Source organism: Microtus pennsylvanicus, chromosome 3 (assembly GCF_037038515.1).
Source record: "Microtus pennsylvanicus isolate mMicPen1 chromosome 3, mMicPen1.hap1, whole genome shotgun sequence".
In the NCBI taxonomy this organism is placed as follows: domain Eukaryota; kingdom Metazoa; phylum Chordata; class Mammalia; order Rodentia; family Cricetidae; genus Microtus; species Microtus pennsylvanicus.
Window position 1 is genome coordinate 67,722,937 of NC_134581.1, and position 27,565 is coordinate 67,750,501.

At 37.3% G+C, this 27,565-nt stretch overlaps 1 protein-coding gene across 2 annotated transcripts in view; it reads left to right on the forward strand.

The window, feature by feature from the left end:
• The window catches only part of Ddx10 (DEAD-box helicase 10), a 163,948-nt gene that overhangs the window by 87,262 nt on the left and 49,121 nt on the right, over nt 1–27,565 (forward strand). Inside the window, exons 14-16 of one of the 2 annotated variants that reach the window (XM_075965904.1) lie at nt 2,368–2,490; nt 5,483–5,644; nt 17,072–17,128. In XM_075965904.1, coding sequence (XP_075822019.1) covers nt 2,368–2,490; nt 5,483–5,644; nt 17,072–17,128 — 342 coding nt within the window. The remainder of the gene's footprint in view (nt 1–2,367; nt 2,491–5,482; nt 5,645–17,071; nt 17,129–27,565) is intronic. The other variant, XM_075965905.1, reaches the window with a different exon arrangement.

The following is a 27,565-nucleotide window of genomic DNA, read 5'->3' on the forward strand; positions in this document are numbered from 1 at the left end:
ATTGTAGTATAAATCTTAATATCTATCTGATAAGCAAATCTTCTCATAAGCCATATATGAATTAAATGTTAGCAGCTTACTAAACATAAATTGACTTTTTGTGAGAGAAGTAATATAATTAAATACTATAGATTGCACAAATCAAGAATAAGAAATATAAAGTGTTATTAGCAATACATATATAACAGAAGCATTAGTGTCAACTTACTTGTACTTAAATCATAATTTTATTGTATGCATTATCTGACTTACATTGACTTAGCTAGGATTCTTTTGCTGTGATAAGCACAATAACCATAAACAACATGGGGAGGAAACATGTGGTCCAGGGAAGGCAGGTCAGGAACTCAAGGCAGGAGCCTAGAAGCAGAACTGTTGCAGAGGCCATGGAGGAACATTGCTTGCTGGCTTGCGCATGGCTTGCCCATCCTGCTTTCTTATAGCACCCAGTGTCATCAGTCCAGTGGTGGCATCACCCAGTGACCTTGACCCTCACACTTCAATTTTGAATCAACAAAGTGTGCCACAGACTTGTCTATAGGTCAGTCTTAGGAAGGCATTTTCTCAATTGAAAGACTCTTCGCAGATGATTGTAGATTGTGTGAAGTTATCATAAAACTAGCCAAGATAATAAAACATGAAAAAATATCTAAAAATATATTAATAATGTATTTTAAACTGTCTTAATAAGTTGGTTGTTTTTAATTTAGGGTGTTTAATTTTAATTTATTCAACATTGACGGTATCTACTTAAGTATATTATCATAATGTCATAGTTGTGCATCTTCCCAAAACCTGACGATTCTTATTTTATTCCTCTTTTTCCTTTGCTGAGTGCTTCACTGTAGTACAGAAGTGAAAGCTAAGAAGCCCACAGTCTAGTATACTGTGAAATAATCCTGTATCAAATTGACACGAACTTATTACACAGCTGTTTACTTTTATTTATTGCTTAACCTTTGCACAATCTGTGAGGAGGTAATAGGATATTAGTATCCTCAATTTATAGAGGATAGTTAATCTTCACATGGTTCATAATTGCAGAGTTTACCACAAATTTTCTTGACTATTATGTCAAAGACTCATTTAAATTATTTTTAGTGTTTTAAACTCTATGAATGTGTGTGTATGTACAATTATGTGCTGGTGCCCTCGGAGTTCAAAGGCTTCAGTCCTGTGGAGCTGAAGTTAGAGTCAGTCGTGAGCCTCCTAACATGGGTGTTGGAACTGAACTCTGGCCCTGTAGAAGAGCAGATTTCATTCTTAACTGCTGAGCAAACTCTAGTCTTACATCAAAGACTTCTTTTCTGTCTATTCTTGTAAGGGAGCTGCACTGTATTAGTCAAGTACTGGCCTTAGTTCATGGAGAATTACCCAACATTTCAAAAGCATCATTTATTTACTGTTACTCATCACAGAAGCCATGCCGTGGTCTCTTACATTCCTTTTCTTCAGTTGCTCACTCAGTGTCCACTAATATAAGTAAGCAGTAGTGTTGAATTTTTAGTATGATGCTATGGTGGTTTGTTAAAGTACTATTAATTCATTTTGTCTTTGGACTCAGTTTGTCGTAGGATATTTTCCCGCATTCATAGCATAAATTATTTTTTAAATCTATGCACATTGGTGTTTTACCTGCATATGTTTCTGTATGAGGGTTGTTTGATTCCTTTGAACTGGAATAACAGACAGTTGTGAGATGCCATGTGGGTGCTGGGATTTGAACCCAGGTCCGCTGGAAGAGCAGCCAGTGCTCTTTACTGCTGAGCCATCTCTCCAGCCCCTATAATAAATTCTTATAGCTGATAGAAGAATATTGAATTGTAAACATGTATTAGTAATTTTGCTCTAAGTTTATATATTTCTAGTCTAGACATTTAAATTTGAATTTAATTTAGTAATATTTTATGCTTTACCTTGGAAACAGCTTCATCTTATGACTGTTTCTTGCTTTATCCTGATGTTTCTGGTGCTTCATCATTTTTTTCTTTTTTGAGACAGGGTTTCTCTGTAGCTTTGGTGCCTGTCCTGGAACTAGCTCTCGTAGACCAGGCTGGCCTTGAACTCCCAGAGATCGAGTGCTGGGATTAAAGGCGTGCGCCACCACCACCCGGCTACTTCAGCATTTTAAATAGCACAGTTTTAGCAATAGAGCGAAATGAAGGGTTTTGCCTAGTGCCTGTCTTGTTCACATGCAAAGCCCGTTAGTCCTGAGGGAGCTGTTAGTTAAAGTGCCAGTAGTTCAGTTTCTGGACAGTGTTTTAGGTGCTTGTGATTACCAATGAGAATAAAATGTATAGTCATGTTTGGAAAATTTATTGCTATATTGCAACCACTTTTCTAAATCTTTTTTTTTTCTTCCTTAAGCAGAAAAAGGAACCTTCTAAATCCAGTGTCAAGAAAAAATTAACCAAAGTTGCAGAAGCAAAAAAAGTAATGAAGAGAAATTTTAAAGTGAATAAGAAAATAACATTTACTGATGAAGGGGAGGTAAGATTCTGTAAATGTGTTATTTCTGACTGTGTCTTAGGGATTATGGAACTTGGCTTTCCTGCTGACTGGCCATTTATTATTTGAAAAAAAAAATATCTCCGGAGCACGCTGGCCACTTCTTTTCCCTCTTCTTGTAGGCCTTTTATCAGCTGTGCGGTGTGGGCAAGGGTTTTCGTATGCAGTAAACTGAAGTCCTTCCTGATGATACCAGCAGTGAGATGCTGTTAAATTCCATTCTTTATGGGGCAGATTTTCTCATCAATATTCATCAGAGTGTTTCCTGGGAACAAGCACAAGAATACTAACACAGCTACTTAGATGCTCTCATCTTAGCATGACTGTAAACTGCCCGATTTGCACTTCCTCAGATGTGCTGTGTGTGCATGTTCATCGCTGGGCTGGCCATGGAGGGAATTCTCTGCCTTCTACTTAGATTTCAGATGTAGGTGCCTCTGTGCCAGATTCTAAATGTATACATCTATGTTATTCTCAAAGAGGTCATTATTTTAAGAATTACTGTTTTGTTTTCAAATGGTCAAGTAAACCTAGGACATCAAGTAAATTACTCAAAGGATGAAAACTAATTCCTAGCATAGCAAGGTCTTTAGAATTTCATTTCATGACCCATTCTCACCAGCACAAGTTTCCTGACCATTCTAATCACACAGTACTGTTAAAATCTCATTGCTTTTCACCTTCTTCCTTTCTGGAATTATTATTATTGTTGTTGTTGTTGTTATATAACCTAAAAGTCTTATTTGATGATTTTAACTTTCTTTTGTACTTATCTACAGAGAAAGGTATTTTGTTTGCTGTTGGATTCCTAGCATGGGGCATAGAACCTAACATGTATTAAACTCAGAATAATTCTTAGTAATCTGTTACTACAGTAAAATATAATCTTTTCATATTGATTAAAGAATCACACCATATATTTCATCATTATGGAAATGTTGCTGAAATAGCCTCTACCCACGGGGTTTATTTTCCTTTTTCATTTTGAATTTAAAGAACTTGTTGTTATTTGGGGCATAGGAATGAGCTGAAAAAGAACAAGTAGCAGTGTGGTTCAGAGTTGCCAGAAGCAGAAGATGAAGCCAATAGAAATGAAGCAAAATATTCATCATAAAACCACTGTAGAGAACTGCGCACCCAAGAAGTGAGCTAAAGGAGAATGCAGTCATGTCTAAAGCCCCTGTAAAATTAGTGCTCTTACCCTAATGAGCTTACTGTGCTACAGAGTTCAGCTGCACAGATTACAGTAATTAACTCCAAGATGATTATAAATCTCTTAATTGTACAATGTTGTAATGTATACTTGTTACTAAGAGGAACTGTTTGTGGCTATGCATGATACTGAAACTTCTGAGCCTCTAAAAGATGGGTTGTGATTTGTTTAGCCCACAGAAAGGTATATTAATTTCCCTATGTGAGTCATCTTGGATGAGATGTCTGGGTATTGGTGTTATCTCTTCACCATGGATCCCTTTCACAACGTTGGGGCCCAGTGATTACTGACATAGTTTGTCATGCAGTTCCTTTGCCACCGCCATTGGCTGCCAAAAGAATAAGATTATGGAAATCTTACCTTGAAGAATGGTGTCGGTACCAAGGATGTATGAGTGGCTGTGAGATGTTTATCTGAGAATTTATGTTTGTCTGACAATTATTTAGCATACTTTCAAGTTAGAAGTATAGGTTTTAGATGCTCTGGCAACCAGTTTTTAATTTAAAACTATTAAGTTAAGGGAATGACTTTGTCTAAGTTGTTTAGAATTTATACTTTAAAGTGTGAGACAAAGGAAATTATTGAGTTGCCTCTTTTTTTTTTTATAGATCTAGAAGGGGCACAAGTGTCCAGAGAATAATAAATTTACTTAGCATGACACACTAAACTAGTGAAAAAGTCCGAACACTCAGCCAAGTCTCCTTTTGAATCCATTTGCTTGTCACTTTGTTCTTATCCATAAATTACTGTGTGGAATTATGAGCAGTCTCTGAAACCCAAGCCAGGTTTCTCCTTTAGAGTTAGTTATTCCACTATGTAATATTACTTGATATATGCATGACTCATTGATGAGTTTTAATTATCACATATTGTTATGGTCTCTGAGGATGAATGAGAAAACTATATAATAGGTACTCATATGATGTGAGAGTGATTTCTTTTTAATCTGTTGCTTTCATTGGTTAATTAATAAAAAAACTGCCTAGGCCCATTTGATAGGCCAACCCTTAGGTGGGTGGAGTAAACAGAACAAAATGCTGGGAAAAAGAAAGCTGAGTCAGTGAGTCGCCATGATTCTCCCACTCCAGAGAGACGCAGGTTAAGATCTTCCCTGGTAAGCCACCTCGTGGGCTACATAGATTATTAGAAATGGGTTAGATCAATATGTAAGAGCTAGCCAATAAGAGGCTAAAACTAATGGGCCAGGCAATGTTTAAAAGAATACAGATTCCATGTAATTATTTCGGGTATAAAGCTAGCCATGCGGGCGGCTGGGTGCCAGGAACTTCGGGTTAAACTAACTGGGAGCCAGGCGGCGGAAAGCAGCCCCACCGCTCCTCTTATTACAACACTCATAAGGATATTAGATTTACTAAAAGAAACAGGAATGTAGAACAACGCATTTTGATGAGCTGTGTAAGAGGCTTATACTAGGTACCTGGGTGTAGGTCAAAAGAGAAACAGTGTCACCCAGTTTTCTGCTCTGTGCAATGGTTTGAGCTTAGTTGCAGGAGGACAGAGAATTAACAGCTGTTTTTGGGAAGTGTTTTTATTCTGTAATCACCTTGTCCAAATACTTGTGTGTATAATGGCAGTAGGCTTTTTCTATGGCATCTTACTTTAATTATGAAGTTGATGAGAAAGTTTAAGAACGCATTTAGTGTGGGCCATATGCCTCATTTTAAATGGATACTCAGAAGCAGATTGTTTCTGTAGACATCCCGTCCATTGTATCCTATACTTAACTTTTCCTGTCTTTAGCTGGTTCAGCAGTGGCCACAGATTCAGAAATCTGCTTCAAAAGATGTGGAGGAAGAAGATGATACTGGTGGTATCAACTTAGACAAAGCAAAGGAAAGGCTTCAGGAAGAGGACAAATTCGACAAAGAAGAATATAGGAAGAAAATTAAAGCAAAGCATCGGGTAAGCTTCATTTTGAATTACAGCTGAGTCCCTAATATGTCTAGCTTCTCTTTCATTGGAAGTGCATTGTTAGCATGGCTTTGGTCATTGTTCTCACCGACACTTTCGTTGTGGCTGATTAGGCTCTGTATTTGTTCCCTTTGTTCTTCTGGAGACTGTGTAATACTGAGTTGCCACTGAAATCAGCTTTTGTTTATGTGACTCAGATAGTATTACTGTGTTTTAAAGGTACAGTTTGTGTGCTAATTAGTAATGTACTTATCAATCATGGGCCACATAGTTGAGGGTGGTTACTTAAGGTTGTATTGTATGATTATGTTTTAGCCCTCCTGGTTTGTGAATGTACTGTATGACGTGCTACAACAATGAAATCATCGACGCTTGACTGTATAATTGAAATTCTTAGTTTGAGATAAATTGGCATTTCACATGTAATTGTAGGAAGTACGACAGAGACATCCCATGTTCTCCATTTCTAGGATTTCATTATTCCCAGAACATTTTAATAAGTGAAACCAGATATAGCCTTTTGGGATTGTTGTTTTGCATTTAACATTATTTCCTAAAAATTCACCAAATTGGTATATATAAAGACATTTTCTTTAAAAGATGTTTAAAAGATTTATATTTATTTTATGTGTGTATTTGCTTGAATGTATGTATGTACACCACACGTATGAGTAGTTACTGAATTGGCCAGAAGGGGGCATCAGATACCCTGGAGCCCTGGAGCTAAGTTACTGTTGTGAGTTGCCAATTGGGTGCTGGAAACCAAATCTGTGTCCTTTGAAGGAGTACCAAATGTTTTTAACCATTGAGCCATTTCCAGCCCTCTTTATTATCTTTTTTTTAAAAAAATATTTATTTATTTATTATGTATACAATATTCTGTTTGTATGCCTGAAGGCCAGAAGAGGGCGCCAGACCTCTTTACAGATGGTTATGAGCCACCATGTGGTTGCTGGGAATTGAACTCAGGACCTTTGGAAGAGCAGGCAATGCTCTTAACCACTGAGCCATCTCTCCAGCCCTTATCTTTTTCATACTAAGTATTTCTCTATTGTTTTGATGTACTTGGGCTTGTTTCATTAATCACTCACCGAAGGACATTGGTATTGTTTCCAGACTTAGTTTATTAGCTAAATTTCTTTTCATACTGATTGCTTGATTGTATATTTCTATATGTATAAGGTTCTGATGACTTAAAGTTCAGTTTTCTGTTATTTTTGTGGGGGCAATAGGTATTACTTTTCTGTCATACAATGTAATTCCCCCAAAGTGGGATTAACCACTAGATTAATGAGTCAATTAATGAGATAAAGCATACGTTAATTTTAAAATATCTTTTTGAAGCATGCCTCTAAAGCAGTGAATGACTTCAGAATGGTACAATATAGTATTTGAGAATCCTTGGCATATTATTAAATTTTATATTCAAAACCTCTTATACCTTTGGATAGGAATATTACTGATATAACCTTGAAAAGGATTCTTGTAGAATTTTTTGCTTCTTTTTTATACCTTGTAACTATTTAATGGTCTAGATCATATTCTCCTCTTATGAAGATTAATATTTTTAAAGACTTAATGCATCTTTACGGTATCATTTGACAGAAGCAAAGAGAAAGTGTATATTGAAGATTATAGCTTCAGATATGGAAATGGGTATTGCTGAAGCATTTTAGGCTGCGGGACACAGATAGAAGTGTAATGATTGAGGCTGGGTATTTGTGTTATTGAGAGAATTAAATATTTCTTGGATTGCTTCCTTTAGTACAGTATGGGAATTGAAATTTGACATTATTTGTTAAGATCTTTAGAAGTGCTAAGAGTATCAGCAGCTTCTTTGCCATAGTTTAGTTTACAGTCTGCTCTGAGTGTTTATGTAGGGGTTAGATTGAGTATAAAGAATGTTTTACACTTTAGTACTTGGAAATTATAATCAATTATAAAAGAAATGTGAAGAATTAACATAAAACAATATTTTCCTTCTCTTTTCTCCCACGTATGACAACTGTCTATAGAATGTCAATGCTAAACTTTTAGAGAGTGAATTTAAACTGGACTATATCCATGTGTTCACATTTTAGAATGTGCAGGTAGAACACTGAGAATACACGATGCTCAGCCCTCAGGGAAACGGTTTGAGTGATAGTTAGCTGTGAACACGTTTGCATTGAACAAAATGTCTTTTTCCATTTTTTTTTCTTTTTCAATGAGTGATATAACCACACGGTCTTGAAATCAGATGATGAAAATGACCAAATACCCTGCCCTCACTGTTCTTCTATCCTGGTAGCTGCTTACCTTAGTTACCTTTGTCTGGTTGAGACAAGGGCTCACCAGTTCTGCAGGCTGACCTACAACTTGCTGTGTAGTCCAGTGTTGCCTTCAGCTCCTTATTCCTCTGCGTCAGCCTCTTGAGTACAGGCACTGCTGCTTTGCATTGGCATGAAGGCTGCTGTACCTTTCAGTGCACCTCTATTAAGAAAGGTATTAGATAGTCAAATATATGTTTTAAATATTTTTATTCATTTTATTAAATATGAGAATGTTAAACACTAAAGGTTGAGTAAAATTTGAAAAGAAAAACCACCATAAATATGGGGTATGACTGGATAAAGTTTTATGTGGGAGGAAGAAACACCATGAAACTGATCACATGCTTCTGCATTTGGCTTATTTATAAATAGATGTCACTTGTGAGCTTAATGAGTTCCCGAATTTTTAAATGCATGTTTAAAATATTTCAGGATGATAATTTCATGTTAAAAGGTAATTCTTTAAGTGAGTTTAGTTTAAATGATTTAGTAGTGCTTCTTCTTAGGAATTATTGACTGCTTTTGGGGCCTGAGAGGAGGCTCGACAGTTTAGAACACTTGCTGCTCTTTCAGAGAAACGAATTTGATTCCCAGAACCAAGAACCCTCTTGGTGGCTCACAACCATCTGTAACTCTTCCAAAATACCTGCTGCCTCTGCTTGCACAAAGCATGCACATGACAACACTCACATTCAGCCAAAAACCTCACACATTAAATAACAAACAAACAGACAAACAAATTTAAGAAAATTCATAGTGCATGTTTTGAATGTCCTCAACCATTGTTCCGTAGGTCTCAGGTCCTTACATTGGTCCAGTTATTCATTCTCTGTTCTAATACACCTGTCTTTGACTCATGCTTTTGTCTACTAACCACTGGAAGCTATAAAATTCCGTCTGTGACAGAGGTATTGATCCTTTAAAAAGGGGTTTAGAATACTGAGATATAAAGGTCTTTTCATTTAATTATTTTGTAACTTAAGTTTTGTTATATTTTTATATTTTAATTTGTATTTAAAAATTAAAAAGAAAGGCTACTTTGTGTGTGTGTACATATATATATATATATATGTACACACACACACACGCACGCACACACACACACACACACATCTGTGAACCATGTGTACAGTGCTGGTGGAGGCCAGAAACCTGCATTGGATTTTCTGGAACTGGAGTTTCAGATGTTTGTGAGCCTTTGTGTTGGTGCTGGTAACTGAATTGAGGTTCTTTGGAAAATCATCAGTTGTTCTTAACAACTGAACTATCTCTCCAGTCCCCAATTGTATTTTGATATGAATAATTCCACATATTTAGAGGCACAGTGTGATGTTTTGTTATATGTATGCATTGCAGAATGATTAACTTTGGCTAACATATCAATCCCTTCAACTTATTATTCTTTGTGGTATAAACATTTAGAATCCTTACTTTATTTTTTTTTTGCCATAGCCACCACTCTATGCAAAAAATTCCTAGAATTTATTATGTCTGAATGAAATTTTGTGTCTTTTGACTAAGAGACTTCCCTCGCTATGTTTTATGTTTCTGTCTGTTTAGTTTTTTTATTCCACACCAGTGATACTGTTTTTCTGTGCATGCCTAACTCCCTCATCATAATGTCTACAGATTGTCTACATCATAATGTCTACAGATAGATTGTCACACATGGCATACTATCCTGCTTCTTGAAGGTTGAATAGTTTTCTATTCTTTACACACATTAAAAAATCCATTCGTTCATTGATGTCACTTTATATGAGTATCAAGATTTTAATTTTTTATTATGGGTAAAAGACTTGTAGAATAATGGTATCATTGAGAGTAGAGTAGCGCTGCTTCTGTGTAGAAACATAAGCGACACCAGCCTTTTTGTGCCTTCTGTAACTGTTTAGGTTATCTATTTTATTTTATGAGCCTTCACTGAAATTTTAAACACTGTTTTCATTTCTTTTTGTTTTTTTGAGACAGGGTTTCTCTGTGACTTTGGAGCCTGTCCTGGAACTAGCTCTGTAGACCAGGCTGGTCTCGAACTCACAGAGATCCACCTGCCTCTGCCTCCCGAGTGCTGGGATTAAAGGCGTGCGCCACCATCGCCCGGCCTGATTTTCGATAAAGGAGCTAAAAGTATACAATGGAAAAAAGAGAGCATCTTCAACAAATTGTGCTGGCAAAACTGGATGTCAATCTGTAGAAGAATGAAAATAGACCCATATCTATCACCATGCAAAAAACTCAAGTCCAAATGGATTAAAGACCTCAATATCAGTCCGAACACTGTTTCATTACTGAGACTTACTGGTAGTTGTGGTCAACAGCTATAGAACATCTTGAAATGTTCATCAGAATAAAGATATAGCAAATGTTATACTCTGACACAGAGACAAGGATTTTGTGATACCAGCCAAAGCTGTTCTACTGTAATGGGCTGGACATTTGCTCTATGCTCTGATGACATTTTAGCTCTGCAAAATTACTTGTGTTTTCCTTGATCTCTGCTGTTACAGCTGGTGATATAGAGAAATGACCTCAAAGAAGGCCTCGTTTTCTTTTTGTAGCCTGCAGAGTACCTTCTCATGCCAAAAAGATTAGAGTGTAGGGATGAAGGCTCTATGCAGGGACCAGCTCGACCTCTCTATGTTCAAAGAAATGTGTAGATTTGTCCATGGCAGTGACCCCACTCCACAGACACTCTTTGGAGAGTGACCTTCTGTTTTAATGTCAGCCTGGGTTGTTTAGGGATCTCCATGGGACCTCCTTGGCTAACAACTTAACCAAATGTCACCAAGTTCCACACTGGAAACTTGCCTGGCTCCAAAGATGGCCAGTTTAGATCTAGCCTCCAGTACTAGGAGTCCTCACTAGGGTCACATAGATTCCAGGACGTTTCCACTGCACTGGCTTTAACCCCCCACCCTCCAATGCTCCCCGGATCCAGCTATCTCTTTGTACACTTTTCCCTGCCCACTTGATCCCTCCTGCTCTTGTCACCACCCCACCCACAGTCCACCTGCAGAATAGGTTTCCCCTTTCCAGGGAGAGCCATGATCCCCCCCCCCCGCCCTTCTATCTACCTATCCTCTTTGGATTTGTGGATTATAGCTTTATTATCATTTACCTAACCACTAATATCCATTTGTAAGTGAATTATATACCATATTTTATCTTTCTGGGTCTGTGTTACCTCACTCAGGATAATTTCTTTTTCTAGTTCCCATCCCTGCAAATTTCATGTCTTTTTTCAAACCTCTGAGAAACACTCCCTTGTGTAAATATACCTCCTCTCTTTCCTTCTCTTTCCCTCTCTTCCCCTCCCCTCCCCTTCCCCCCCTTTCCTTTTTTGTTTTTTTCCAGACAGGGTTTCTCTTTAACAGCCCTAGCTGTCCTAGAACTTGTTCTTTAGACCAGGCTGGCCTTGCACTCACAGAGATCTGCCTGATGGTGGGCCGTGGTGGCCTTTAATCCCAACACTCTGGAGGCAGAGGTAGGAGGATCTCTGTGAGTTCAAGGCCAACCTCTTCTAGGAGAGCTAGTTCCAGGACAGGCTCTAAAGCTATAGGGAAACAAAACAAAAAAAGATCTCAAAGTAGTTTTGATTTGCATTTCCCTGATGGCTAAGGAGGCTGAACATTTTCTTAAGTGTTTCTCAGCCATTTGAGATTCCTCTATTGAGAATTCTGTTTAGATCTGTGTCCCAGTTTTTTTAATTGGATTGTTTGGTTTTTTTAATGTCTAGTTTCTTGAGTTCTTTATATATTTTAGATATTAGCCCTCTATTGGATGTGGAGTTAGTTAAAATCTTTCCCCATTCTTTAGGTTGCTGTTTGGTCCTATTGACAGTGTCCTTTGCCTCATAGAAGCTTTTCAGTTTCTTGAAGTCCCATTTATTGTTGATTTTAGTGCCTGAGTTATTGGTGTTCTGATCATAAAGTGTGCTCATGTGTTGAACATACTTTGACTGAGCTGGGTTCTCCCTCACACCCTTGAAAGAGAGGCGACTGCAGTGGTGAGGTGACAGTAGATACCCCTCTGGTCCCGTGCCCTAGCTGGGAACTCTGTTCTGCACCAAACTGTCAGGGCTGACTGATATCCATTCAGATGGTTTGTGCTCTCTTCATGTGCTGGAAAACGAGATTCATTTCTAAATCTCAAAATCCCTGTATATGACCAAGAGTGAAACAAGCATGATGCCTTGCCCTGCTGACCGAATCCATATTTCATGGTTCCTGCTTTTTATGCAAGGTGAGGGCCCAGAGTTTCTGAGATGTCAAAGAGGGATAGTAGTTATCAAGTGAGTATTTTGTACCTTGAATTGCGATTTTCTGTTTTCTTCTCCTTGTGAATTTTACTTTTATTATTGAATTTCATGCCTTCCTTTTACTTAATCACTTGTAGCATGGCAGAACTAAAGATAAAATTCTTTTTGCATGGTATAAAATGGTTTTTGGTATCAGTATGTTCTCAAAAACGACATTAAAAGGTAATTTATTAAACTATATAACCTACATTAAATTAAGGGAGACCTCAGTTATTGAGTATAATACAGTTGAGTATCATTTGTACCTAGTGTAGCCGTTTGTCTTTGGTGTCATCACAGGCTCTTAAGTAACAGTTCTTTCCCGTTTCAGGAAAGAGAACAGGCACTTCTCGTGTCCATTTCCAAGTCCTGGATTACTGTCATTCTAATTCCTCTCCTGCTTTTCTGTTTGAAGCCCATTTCCTTTTTCTAGAATGCTAATAGCTTTTTATGATAGAGGAGCTCCAGGCAGGAGAATAGCAGAATGAGTGATACAAAGGATGCAAAGTTTTCTAATAAGTTATTTTAAATAGTTTTTTCTTTGTTTTGCCCAAATATTGAAGGATAATTGTTCTTTAATGTGTCCCCCCCACCCCCTCACATGCGCTTTCTTGTCTTAGTCTTATGACTTCACTTCCATTTCTGTGGATCTCTTTTCTATCTGATGTCAGTAGAGGAAAATGTCAAAGGAAATACTGGGTTTGCATGTACATTGAATTTTAATAGCTCACAAGCCTAACCTTTTTCCAATTATTATATTATCCATGCCTGTATGTGCTCACACAAGTGCATTATGGGGTGGGGAGCACGCACCCATGGCCTGTTTGCGAGATCAGAGGACAGCTTTGTGGGGTAGGTTCTCTACTTCCACCTTTCTCTGAATTCTGGGAATTGAACTCAGGCCACCAAGCTTATATAGTAAGTACTTTTGTGTTCCCCACCCTGACCTTTAAAATACCATTTAGAGGTTGGCGAGATGGGTCAGCAGCTAAGAACACAAACCTGCTCTCGTAGAGGATTCGAGTTCTGTCTTCAGTGCCTCGTATCAGGTGATACACTGTCATCTGAAATTCTAGGTCCAAGGATTAGCTCTCCTCTTCTGGGTTCTTTCTGTAGGCTCCTTGACTATGTGCACCTACCCTCCAGCCCAACACATTCATATACACATAATTAAAAGCAAACCAAATATTAATAAAATAGAATAAAATCTAGGAAAAGTAATGGAATATTTTTGAGATTTGCTGACAATACATATTTTTCTGTTATAGATACTCTAGCTTGATCAAAGGCCCAATGATCAGGGTTTTTCTCATGCAAACACATCAATGCAACTTTGAAGTTCATTTTCAGGTCCTTTATTTTTGAGGCTGGGTTTCTCTATGTAGTCCTGGCTGTCCTGGAACTTGCTCTGTTTGCTCTGTAGACCAGACTCGAACTCAGAGATCTTCCTGCTTCTGCCTCCCAAGTGCTGAGATTAAAGGTGTATGCTACCACCACCCGGTCCATTTTTTTTCAGATAGGGAAAGGCAGATTATTGAATAATTAAGATAAAAATTTGTGTGATCATAATTGTAAATTATTTGTTTCTTTTGAATAAAGGGCCTGACAAGAATTAAGTACATAAAATATTGTCAGGAGAAAATAATATTGAAATAAAAATGCTTGATTATTAACAAAACAGTACCATTTGTACATAATGGTAAGAGAAGACATGGTATATGACCTACAAAGTAAACAGTGAAGGAGTGTGGAACAGTAAAGTGCCAGAATTGACACAGGTTTTCACAGATGCAGGAGAGTCTTAGGCACATCACTCACTGTATTTATGCCTTAAGTCAAGTGACCTAATTATATTGATTGCCCATCTTTTCACATATAAAATTAGGAGGGAATTTATTTAGCTCACAAGTCCTGATGCATTCTTTAAAAGTGACATATGCAAATTGCCTAGCACATTCTGATAATTTAGAGTTACTACTTTTGTCAAGAAAATAATGGTAATAGTAACATGCAAATAGACATTTTTATGAAAATATAATAGTTTTTATTCACGTTGTAGTTATTGAATGTCTAATGTAGCTATAGGTTTAAGTTAAGCAGAAAAACTTAAACCATTTCGAATATTATTGAATATTATAGAGTATATTGTTATTTTAATGTTCTTTAGGTTAGAAATACTTTTTGGGTAGCTAATAATATTATATTGCCGTGTTATTTAGGGAGGAAAAAAGACAAAATTACAAATACATATATCTACAAGCTAAGACATCTTGAAAACTAGAAAATTAGCGTGAATTTTTAAATTTTTTCTTTAATATTCCTTCATTCTGTTGTATTTTAGTCTGATGCTGGTCAAAGAATTAGTGACTGGTACTAACTGTATAAAAGTTTTGGTATAAGATGTTTAGAAACTGTATCTGTTTCCCTTTTCTCCCTCTGCAAACCCCTAGAAACCTTGTTACTCCTTTTATTTCCACTAGGAAGCAGGTCAGTGACAGCTGTGTGCTTGTGTGCGGGAGGGCTGGTTGCTTGTCTGAGATGGCCATGTATAGGATGGCTGGCCTAGACTTCCTGTCCTGCTGAGTCATCTCTGCTGAGCTCACAGACACGAGTCACCATATGCTGTTCAAGGGTAGAATTTGATATGAACTAGTGCTTCGGTTGGGTGCCTGTAGGGTTAAGACAGCCCCCTTTAGAGGGCAGGCATCCCTGGATTGATGGGATGATTGGTATTTGTAACTTACTGTTTTTAAAAAATTATGTTGGTACTGTTTCTTGTATATTGATATATTAAATATTAAATGTGAATGTTCCTAACTCTATTTTGGTATAAGAATATGCTTATATTGTATGGATACATCTATCATATCACAATGTACATTTCTACCTCTGGTACTATTTATATAATAACATTGTTTACATTTGATAAGTAATGACATTGTTTACAGGTAAAGATCATTGTCTTCATATATTGCACAATTGTTTATTCTCTTAGTTTTCAAATTAGATAGGTATTGAGAATTATATGTTTGTCATATTATTTTTAGGTTAATCAGGTCTTTTAGATACATAGAGATTATTTTTAATATAGATAGTATAATCTTCAGCCTCTTTAAAGAGCTGTAGAAAATGGCCTTTAACCTAGAATTCTGTGCCATCGAGACACAATTTACTCCTGGCAACACCACTCTACTCCCGAGAGAACGTTGAACACCAAAGACACTCCACTGGGAGCTTGTCTTCTTAACAGAACTGGCCTTTGGGTTAAGAAAAACCCGTACCTCAACTACTGACTAAGATATAATACAGGATTGTCTTATCTTGCCAAGACAGGGTAAGATAATCCTAAAAAAGTTCCTTACATTTGAGAATGGTATGTCAGTTATGTTAGGCCTTAGCCAAAGTTGGTTGACTCAACATTACAAACGAGATTTTGGGTGATTGCCCAGACAGTCAGTTGTCTCTGTCATTTGTTGCACATTTTGGATATCTCTCATTTGTTAAGTAATATTTACTCCCTTCTCAGATCTTTGATGGAGTTAAAGATTATTTAATTGTAGTTACTCTCTAACAAAACTTTTGTTTTCAATATTGTTTGTTATATTTATCATTTGTTATTATTGTTTATAGCTATATTTGGTTTAGTTATGTCTTATTTAGACAAAAGGGGGAGATGTAGGGTTAAGACAGCCCCCTTTAGGTGCCCTCAAAAATTGTGTTTTCTTCTAAACTTCTAAAATCATGTCTTTAAATTCTTTAAATATTATTCTTTCTACTAGCACATGTAGGAAAGCTCTGTAGACTTGGCACACAGAAACCATTGCTGAGATCACAGTCTGTTTATAACTGTGAACTCGTGATAATATGCAAATCAATCTTTCTGAGTTTTTTTCTTCATCTCACCGCTTTGTTCCTTTGACTTTGATTTCTAGAGCTTCCAAATAATCTAGAATGTTGTTTTATAATTGTAGTGATCTTGCTAGTATAGTTGTGTGTGTAGGTCAGAGAAGCAAAGGAGTAATTAATTAATTAATTAATTAATCACAGGAACGGTGACGCAGTGATCAGCATGAGCCATCTGACACGTGCCTAGTAGCCGTGTGATTCTGAGGCTTTATAGTTTCCCTTAGAAGCTAGTTTCCTCAGTTTTTGTTTTCTATAGATTTCATCTGTTGTACAATTAGAAACTATTTAAACTGCAACTAAAAGCTCCATTACTACCTTTTGGTATTAATTAGTATTTATTATCCATTTAGAACATAGCCTTCCCCAACCCTTTATGATAAAGAATTCTATAAGCCTTGTCAAGATATATATGGAATTCCATTATCTACTATCAGACTATATCCCTGAGAACAAGGGGAACAATCATGGGTGTATTTTTCTTTCCTTTTGTTCTAGTAGGTGGCATTAGTTGTACACCAGTCATATATTAGACATAGTACTTATAACCTGTATGTAATTATATTATCCAACGTATATCATTAAACATTATTATAATATAATGTATATTATTCAATACATGCTTCAAATTTTTTCCTTTTACTCTGAGCATGAAATTGTAAGTAACTAAAAATTATGTTGTGTGTAATGATGGAATTGATGCATGATTCCTGATGAATGATTCCTATTTACTAATTAAGAATTGTTATGCCAGTTCCATTATAGGTATTCTGTAAATATTTGTTGAAAAAGAAATGTGAAGTATTGCCCTCAGTTTGCTTTACAAAGTAAAATTGAAGACGGTGTGTGCTGCTTAACACTTAATATCTAGGAGTCATGCCTCTAATTTACTTTCTCTTCCTGTAGGAAAGACGGCTAAAAGAAAGAGAAGCCAGAAGAGAAGCCAACAAAAGACAAACAAAGGTAAGAAGGTGTGTTGTGTGTGTGTGTGTGTGTGTGTGTGTGTGTGTGTCTGTGTGTGTGTGTCTGTGTCTGTGTCTGTTTCAGTTAGGATCTTCATGTCTTAATTTTGTTTTTGTTTTTCAAAAAATACGTCAGCTAAGGTATTTGACAAAGAGAACTTGCAATCTTTTGTAATATTGAAATTAATTTAAACCCTTACTTTCCATTTCCATTTATTTTTATGTTCATTTTTATATCAGGGTATTCAGACCTAGTTGGGTTTGAGCCCTTGTGGCCTATTGTTTACTTTTTCATTTATTTGTTTTTCTTTATAAAATATTAAAAATGCTAGTTTGCAATCTGGATTGCTTGACTCCTGACCACCTTTTCTATTAAATACAGAAGACAATTGACTTTGAGGGTCAACTCTGGCAGGATTAGCATACCTGTCATTTTTAGACTAAAAATATAGCTCATTTGTGCTCAGTTGGATAATTGGATAATAGATTACTGTGAGAACATTGGTTGCTTCACTTCACCTTTAAAAATCTAGATGAAACATTCTGTAGGCTTTACTGTATAGTTTCCCTGGAATATGTATGTAAAGTTATAAGCACTGCCCATATACAGCTATGTTCTTTAATATGGCATGCTTAACACTGAGGCAGTTTCAGCTCCTGCCTTCTGAGGACATTTAGTAGAAATGATTTCCTAGACCCAGGGCCAAATACTGAATACCATTTCTCTTGCTGTATGTGCTTTGTCTGACTAGCCATGATTTTTTTTCTTGGCAGTTAGCAAAGATCTGATTCTCTTGAGTAAACCCATAACACAACGTTCTTTGTCCCGCCCCCTCCCATACTGGCCATAACACTTAGATGATCACTCTAGTTGTAGTTTTGAAGTGGGAAGCAGCTACACTATAGTGTAAGAGGAAAAGACTGCGTTGGTTCACTATTAAAGAGCACTCTCTGCAAACGTGTCTGAAATGAAAGCTCTAGAATGTGCAGCCTGACTATTCAGGCTTCTGCATATGTTTATCATGCAAGGTTAAAGTGTCATGGCCTGGAAACTGGATCATTGGAAATGTACTGGATAAATACAAATAAAAAAGAAAATCTTACCGTTGATGAAAACAGTTGGCATTATGTGTACTTCGTGTTCAGTGTTAAAATAAACCCATTTTGTTTTACTAAGAAGCCTTCATTTCCACATAGGAAAGAAAGTCATGTTACTTCTTCCTTTGTTTTTACATTTGTATGTAGAGCCCATCTTTGTATTTGTGGGCTCCCTATCTTAGAGTTTTCTGTCTGTAGACCAGAAGTGTGGTTAACCCTGCATCTGTAATGAACATGGACAGATTTTTTTCATTAGTGTTTTAAAGATTTTATTTTTGTTGATGTACTTGTTTGTGGTGGTGTGGAGGGATGTGCACTTCCGTGTAGGTGTCTGTGGAGGTCAGGTCTCCTGGAGTTGGAGCCACCTGATGTGGGTGCTGAGAACTGAATCGAGTTTCATGGCAGAGTAAAGTCTTATAACCACTGAGCCATCTCTTCAGCCTTTGTCATTGTTTTTACAAAAAGAATTTCAAAATTACATACACCTTACGTAGTATTGGGCATTATAACTCTGGCATGATTTAAAGTATAGGAACTTGGACATTTTCAGGTTTGGGTATTGAGGGTAGATAAGGTTCTTGTCTTGGAAATAATTTCCCTTGAGTCTTGAGAGAAGACTACTTAGTATGGTTTATTTTTTATATTTATTGATGCCGTGTGCTTGGTGTTTCATAATCGACTGAATTTTAAGGAATTATTTTCACTTATTAGCCTGCTTCTGGATTCCTTTTCTTTAATCCCTCTATAGATGTTGTCTGTGTTTTGTTTTGATCCTATTTCTGTTGTGGAAGTCGACTTATAGCCTGCTGTTAAGATTTTCTTTTAAAGCTGATCTCAAATGTGAACTTTCTGGTGAAAACCCCGCCTTTCTTCTTTTTTATGTTTTTCCTGTGTGTTTTTTTTTGTTTTTTGTTTTGTTTTTTTTTGACAACCAGGAAAGGAGAGGCTTTCTTGTCAGGAGAAGACAAGAGGACTGTGCCAAGTGAGCATAAGTAAAGGGGGAAGGCTGTGCCAGTGATGAATTCTTCTGATCAGCCAGGACCCTTAGTAACCACTTACAGTCACTGTGAATAGTTGAGAAACCCAGAGCCCTCTCCTTTGAGTGGTGTTGCTATAGGACTGAATGGTACTTGATAACCATGTTTCTCACATTCCCCAGTATACTGTGGTAAAATGAAAGTATAGTGAATCTCTCAGAAACTTGATAATATTATTTTGAACAAGTTTTTATCTATGGTCTGTTGAAAGAAGAATATGAGAGCCAAATTATCATGATGACTTCCCGAGTACCCAAAAGTTAGTGATTTTGGAGATACAGATTTTTAAAATTACATATATATTTATTTTATTGGTGTCTGTGTGCGTGTGTGTGCACACATATGTGAAGGTCAGAGGACAAGTTGCTGGCGTTCTCTCCTTCTACCACGTGGGTTCTGGATTGAACCAGATTGTTAGACTTGTCAAACATCTTTACCCATTGAGCATTTTACTGACCCAAGATATAGATCTTTTACGTATGACAAGTTTCCTAGTACTAAACAACAGGACTGCTTCTGTTTAATCTAACAAAATGATAAATAGTTGTTGTGGTGATCAACAGAGTACATCGGTTCTGGAGTTAGGACAAGCTGTATGGGATATACAGCCCTATCTCATTGTTTAGCTAGGTTTCCTGTTGCTCTGGTGGCTGGTCACATGTGCTAACTGTAATATCTGATGGCTGGGAGGAGTTTTTCATTTATATAAAGAAAAAGATAAGCAGTGTGAAAACTTGATGCATCTTCATATTTCTCAGGGCTCTGGTAATTTTAAAAGGAAGTAGGATTTCTTAAGTACAAGTGTGATGCTGATGACATAGGAATTGGTGATAAAGGAACAAAAAGAGCCCCTTGGACTAACACTGGAAAGTAACATGTTGAAATTTAAAACAATTCATACATTTTGAGGTTGAAGTTCTATAAGCATTATAAATCTTTCTAGTTTTGTTGCTGGGATGCTTAGTTTACTTGACAATAATGTTTTATTTTGTTTTTCCCCAAGACAGGGTTTCTCTCTAGCTTTGGAGCTTGTCCTGGAACTAGCTCTTGTAGACCAGGCTGGCCTCGAACTCACAGAGATATGGGATTAAAGGCATGAGCCACCACCTCCTGGCTGACAATGGTGGTCTTAAGAATAGTTTACCCAGCAGGTAAAGGCAAATAAAAGCAGGAAATAGACGAGAAAAAAGGTTAAATAAAAGGCAGGGGTAGAGAGGAATATTATGGAAGAAATAAAAAAGCAGGAAGAGCTGAGGAGAAAGAAAAAGATTTACTAAGAATGAGAAAGTGCATGCAGCAGCAGACTCAGCTCAGACAGAAAGTACATAGGGAGAAGTTTCTCCACACTCAGCAGAGCTCATCAACGGACAGTAGCGGTCAAGAGATGGGCCTGAGCCCGAACTCAGAGACCAGCCTTTGCAGCCTGTATCTTCCTCTGACTCTGACGCTCCAGCCACCTGCATTTCATTCACAGGGCTGTCACTCTGGCAGCATGTGAATCCTTAGGGTGTCTTGAAAGTATGAGAAAAGGCCCTGTACCTGTACACATCTCAGTGCCTGTGTTTGCTTCCTATATTCCCAACACAGTTGGGAAACACCCTCAGCTTGAACAGTAGCAACCCCAGGGATTATGAGTTTGGGAGTTTGGGCAGGGTGAGTTAACCTGTCTTAGCCCACAGACTGCAAAGCTAAATGTGGCCACCAGAGGCCCTTGACATATCAGAGAAACTATTAACATGAAAATAGTCTGACTGGTATTATAACACCTGTCAAATGCAAACACCAACATATGCCATAGAAAAGAGTCGGTCTCTTAGTTGGGTTTCTGCTGCTGTGATGGCTGCTATGACTAAAAGCAACTTGGGAAGGAAAGGATTTATTGCAGCTTACAGCTGTAGGGCATTTTGAAGGAAGTCAGGGCAGAAACTCAAGTCAGAAGAAACCTGGAGACAAAAACTGATGCAGATGCCATGGAGGAACACTGTTTACTGGTTTACTCCTCATGGTCTGCCTGCTTTTTTTATACAATCCAGGATCACCTACCCAGGGGTTGTCCCACCCAAAATGATCTGGCTCTTCCATATCGTCATTAATCAAGACAATACCCCACAGACTTGCCAAACAGGCCAATATTACAGAGGCATATTCAAATTTACACCCTCCAACCCCCACCATATATATGATTGGCTGGCAGTTTCCAATTTTCAAAGACCTAGAAAAAAAAAACTTCTATAAAGTGTAATCAGTGTGTGTGTGGGGGGGATTATGATGCTTCCTTTTTTTGTACAAGGTTTTTAGAGCATTCACTTAGAAATAAATCACTCATTTTAAGGTACTGTCTGTATTAGTAACTGAGTATATTGGAACGAGGTATTTTTGCTTCTCTAAATGACAAAGTAGTTTTACTGTATTACATGTAAATTTTTTGTTTTAGTTTTTTTTTTCTTTCAAGCGTAGTCTGCTCAGTCAGTAAATTGCCCAAAGAGATGAATGTAGTTGTGAATGCTTTTAATTCCAGTAGTGTTGGGAGAATCAGGGGTTCAGAGTCATTCTCAGCTACATAATGAATTTGAGAACAACCTGATTACACAAGACCTTGTTTTTTTTAAGGTTCCCTAAATAAAGTCATAAGAAATATCCAAGCCAACAGTTGTGCAGATTTACTGTAGAAACAAAAGCATGAACAACAAAGCAACATGACTTCTCCAAAATACCATAGCTTTTCAACTTCGTAATTCAAAGGTACTGAAAGAAGTAGTGCTGGGTGGAGATTGCAAGTTTCCGAATAAGAATGATCAGTGAGTTACTTCAAAATAGATACAAGCGAATAGATATTCATCAATAGAAGAAAAAGCAGAAAAAACACGGAGCTTCAGCAATATGAATTAAAATAGTTACAACTATGGAAGGAAAAAAATTCATCAAGGAAATTGGAATGAAAAACCAAAAGAAGTAGGAAATGGGGCCTGGAGAGATGGCTCCTTAAGAGCACTTGTCACAGAGGCCTCAAGTTCAGTTTTTGTCCCCTGCATGGCGGTTTACAGACCGTCTGTAACTACAGTTTCAGGGCTCTGAGGTCTTCTTCTGACTCCCACAGGCACCAGGCTTAATTTTCAAGAAGACAATGGAAACTGAAAACAAAGCTGGCATGGCTATTCTGATACTTTATAAATTTCAAAGCAAAATTACTCAAAAGTAGTTTATTCAGCAAGATGATATTACATGTGCTGTGAATAGTGAATTGTAATATGAGTGGCGGGCTATGTTCCTGGCACCTGGCCGCCCGCACTGCTAGCTTTATACCCAAAATAATTACACAGAAACTGTATTCTTTTAAACACTGCCTGGCCCATTAGTTCCAGCCTCGTATTGGCTAGCTCTTACATATTGATCTAACCCTTTTTTAATAATCTGTGTAGCCCACGAGGTGGCTTACCAGGGAAGATCTTAACCTGCGTCTGTGTTGGAGAATCATGGCGGCTGCCTGACTCGGCTTCTTTCTCCCAGCATTCTGTTCTGTTTACTCCACCCACCTAAGGGTTGGCCTATCAAATGGGCCTAGGCAGTTTCTTTATTAATTAACCAATGGAAGCAACAGATTAGAAAATCACTCCCACATCAGTGAATATTTCATAAAACAAACAATGAGTGTATAAAAGGTCTGATATAGTTCCTGATATAGTAATAGTTGATGATTTCAATGTATATATTTATATATATATACACTTTTATAGATAGGTCATCCAAACCTAAAATCAATAACAAAATGTAACCCTCCAAAATCAAACCATAGAATATCTCAAATGGACCTAATAGATATCTGCAGAATATTTTATTTGGTCAGAAACAATCACCCAGTGATGTTAAATGACACCTGAGTGTACTATAGTTTGGGTTTATTGACAATTAAAATGCAGGGATAGCTTTTAGTATTCAGTACAAAGCTTACAGTTATATGGTATATAAACAGAAACATCTGTATTCCTAATAGAATCCAAGACACACACACACACACACACACAGAGAGAGAGGGGGGGGAGAGAACTGATCTCTCATCAAAAGAAGTACTGAGCATAGCTTTGTAGTGATTATTCAAAGTCATTCGTTTTGGAGGTGGGTGATAAGGGTAAATGATTTTCTATTTTTAAGAATTTATGGGATCTACTACAGGTTTGTGGAAAAGACATTTGGGGATACATTTTTTGCTCTTTGTTACATGTGGGCTATAGAGTGACAAAGCTTTATTGTTTCTTCCTTGTAAGCCGTAAAGACTTTTTAGGAGAGCACTATAAACTAGTGCCCCAAAGACTCTAAAGTTAGTAACTAGAGAAATTTCTCCCTGCAAGTAATTATGTCTCTAAAAAAAATTCGTTTTTCTTTCTGACATGGTATTTTGTGCGTTTGTTTATATATTTTCCATGTTTTTTTCTTTTTGACCTTCTAAGAAATTATAGCTAAAAATACTTGGAAACTAAAATTTTATTGCTGTTATTATTATCAACTATAAATGATTCATTTTTGGTGTATTTTCTTGCTTTGGGGAAAAGATATTGACAGGTCTCAGTAATGTTTTATGAAGATTTTTTTTTCTGTTCCATGTTTTTTGTTATTGGTATATTTCAGGATTGAAAGGTTTCTTTACTTGAAGAGAACTCTTGCATTTGTTATTTGTATGACATGTTGGTGTAGATGTTTTACATCAACTGGAATGTTTTAGCCTTTCAAACACTTTCATCAAGATTATCATACTTGAACAATAAGCTTATGAAATAAGTGGGAATATTACAGTTCTTCAACTGTTGAAGTTTGAATCAAGAAGTCTAATTATCGGAGTTGGACTAGATTACATTTAATTGGTGGGATGAAACATCTTAGGACTCAACAAAGGTCTTTTCGGCTTGTTCAGGAGTTTTATCTGTTTTGTCTCTTGAGATTTTTACTTTAACAAATCCTACTTGTATTGCCTTGGGCAGTATCCAGAGTGTTTAGGAAGGAGTAGTCTAATGAGTCCCTGAGTTTACCTCTGTTCTTCTAAACCATTGATGATTTACATGTCAAATGGTTCTAGTTCCCTAAACTTTACTTTTCCTTATTAATGCAGTCAGTCATTCTGGAGAAATGTTGGTAGTCTCTGGAAAGTGAATGTTTGCCTGTGCAGTGTGCCACGCTTTCTGACTAGGCATGGAACTAAAGAAATGCATACATGCTTATACCACATCTTGATGGAGGAGGGTCATATGTCTGTTGGTTAATAAAGAAACTGCCTTGGCCCTTTTGATAGGACAGTAGCTTAGGTAGGCGGAGTAGACAGAACAGAATGCTGGGAGAAAGAAGCCGAGTCAGGCAGTCACCATGATTCTCCCATCCGACACAGACACAGGTTAAGATCTTTCCTGGTGCCGGGCGGTGGTGGCGCACGCCTTTAATCCCAGCACTCGGGAGGCAGAGGCAGGCGGATCTCTGAGTTCGAGACCAGCCTGGTCTACAGAGCGAGTTCCAGGACAGGCTCAAAAGCTACAGAGAAACCCTGTCTCGAAAAACCAAAAAAAAAAAAAAAAAAAAAAAAAAAAAAAAAAAAAAAAGATCTTTCCTGGTAAGTCACACCTCGTGGTGCAACACTCATTAAAAATGGGTTAATCTAGATGTAAAAATTAGCCAATAAGAGGCTAAAGCTAATGGGCCAAACAATGTTCAAAAAAATACAATTTCCATATAATTATTTTGGATAAAGCTAGCCGCGCGGAGCTGGGCGGGAACGCAGCCTACAGCCACTCCTCACTACAACATCTGTCGTATCACATAGCAACACTAGTTACAACCATCAAACATTGGAAGTTACCCAAATTATAGAGTAAGTAAATTATAGTGTCTTCATACACTGAAATATTACATATCTATCATTGCTGTAGAGGAACAGGAACAAATTTCACAAATATAAATTGAGCGAAATAAGTCAGAGAGTTAATATATAGTACTCCATTTATGTAAAGTCTTTCTCAAAGCAAAACTAACGTTTGAGTTCATAGTACTGCCACTGAGAAGGCAAGGTAAGGTGGGAGGTTTCCATGGAGCTTGGTTCCTGGTCTGGTCAGTTAGTAATGTGCTTGTGAATGCTTACTTTGTGCATGTTCCTAAATGAACATTGTATTTGTTACCCTTCTCATTACTGTGGCACAGTATCTGGCAAGAACAACATAAAGGAGGAGTTTATTTTGGCTCATGGTTTGAGGGTATAGTCCATTGTGGTGAGGAAGGCAGCTGGTCACATTGTATCTTCCTCAGTCAAGAAACTGAAACAAAATGTTCATACTTAGATTGTTTTCTCCCGTGTTATTTAGTCCTGGGCCCTACCTCATTGAGTGCTACCACTCACATTTAGGGTAGGTTTTCTTACTTCATTTAACCTAATCTAGAGAATTTCTTATAGATATTCCCAGAAATTTGTTTCCTTAGTGAAAATCAAGATTAACTACCACACAAATACTTCAAATAAGATTTTATTTTTTTGAAAATGAAGAGAAAGATTAGATGCCTGTAAGTATTTTTAGCTCAGATGTTTACGTTTGGAGATTTTTGAATATAAGATATTATTAATAACTCATAAGTAATAAGAAATAATAGCCCCTAAAAAGAAGGCTTAAATGAATACTCTAAAAAAGTTAATAATTTATATTCTTTAAATACATAATATTGAGTAGCCCATGTCCCACGAACCTCCTAAAATTTATACGATTATTTCTCTCATATAGGAAAAGTATACCCTTGTTCTGTAGCTTGGAAAATGCTGCAAAATAGTATATGCATGATCTTAAAGTTCCCTTTATCAATAATCAGAATGAATATCTGCTTTGGACTGGGAAGGATTACTAGTAAATCTAGGATTGAGTGTTTTACTTTACCCGTCTTGATTTTAGCCTGTATTCGTCATCTCCCCCTCATTACAGGCACATTTCATTCTCAGCCTCATTGAATTTTTTTTAAAGAACACGATTGGTATGGAAATTGCAAACATGACTGCTAGCGGGCCTTTGCTTCCTAAAGTCTACCCTTAGTTTTTTGCCCTTCTCAGTACAACTGGTAGTAGTTGGTATTTTGTAGTGCTCCTTGAGAAAAACAAAGAAGAGAAAATCAAATATTCTCTAAGCAAAGGTGGAAAGATTAGAATGGATGAGAATGCCCATGTTATGAGTTCTTCTGCGTTGTGATTTCAGATCATAGGTTATGGTCTCCCTTAATCAGTAATTGCCAGGTTCCTGAGTAGCTCTCAGAAGAGGAAGAGGGTTGGAAGTTCATTTCTGCCAGTAAGTGTTGTGTTCCAGGTCATATCTCCTGAACCCTGGTTTCCTCTTCTATAGTAACAGCAATGCAGCCTGCATCGTCAGCCTTCCAGAACTCTGGTGAGGATTATATATCTATAGTGTGAGCTTTGAATCACTTTTTAAAATGTGAATTATTGCTGTCAGCATTATTAAAAAGGTGCTGGATGTCTTTAAGATAAGGTTATTCTGAGATACCCAGGATCAATGAAAGCTGGAACATGCCATCACTAAGTAGCTGGAAGATGCTTCAGCCATCCAGCACCTTCCCTCCTTTTTCTCTCCCATCTCACTATTAGGCAGATATTTATGCAGTGTGCATGTATGTAATTAAGACACTACAACCATCCCCACTAAGAGCCAGAGATCCAAGTCCAAATTTGCTTATATATATATATTGCATTATAACCTGTGGTATTATAAATTCTTGAGAAGTTCATTTTGGTTCACCTTATGCTTCTATAGGAGATTGTCTATGTGAGGGTAAGTGTACCCTCGATTGATGTAGGTGAGTCTTCTATCTATCTGTTGTTTCATTGGTTAATTAATAAAGAAAACTGCTTGGCCTGATAGGTTAGAACATAGGTAAGCGGGGAAGACAGAACTGAACGCTGGGAGGAAGAAGGCAGTGAGGCAGACGCTATAGCTCTCCTCTCCAAGTTGGAAGCAGGTTAAGATCCTTCCTGGTAAGCCACCACCTCGTGGTGCTACACAGATTATTAGAAATGGGTTAATCAAGATGTGAGAATTAGCCAGTAAGAGGGTAGAGCTAATGGGCCAAGTAGTGTTTAAAAGAATACAATTTGTGTGTTGTTGTTTTGGGTATAAAGCTAACCATGCGGGAGCCGGGCAGGACGAAAAGCAGGCCTACTCGCCTCCTCACTAAACTCAATCAGCTCAGACTCAGCATGCCCAGTTCTAGTTGTGGTTCATGGTACTTGATTGCATGCAGGCCAGCACCTCTTGTTCTTGACCTGTAAACCTTCA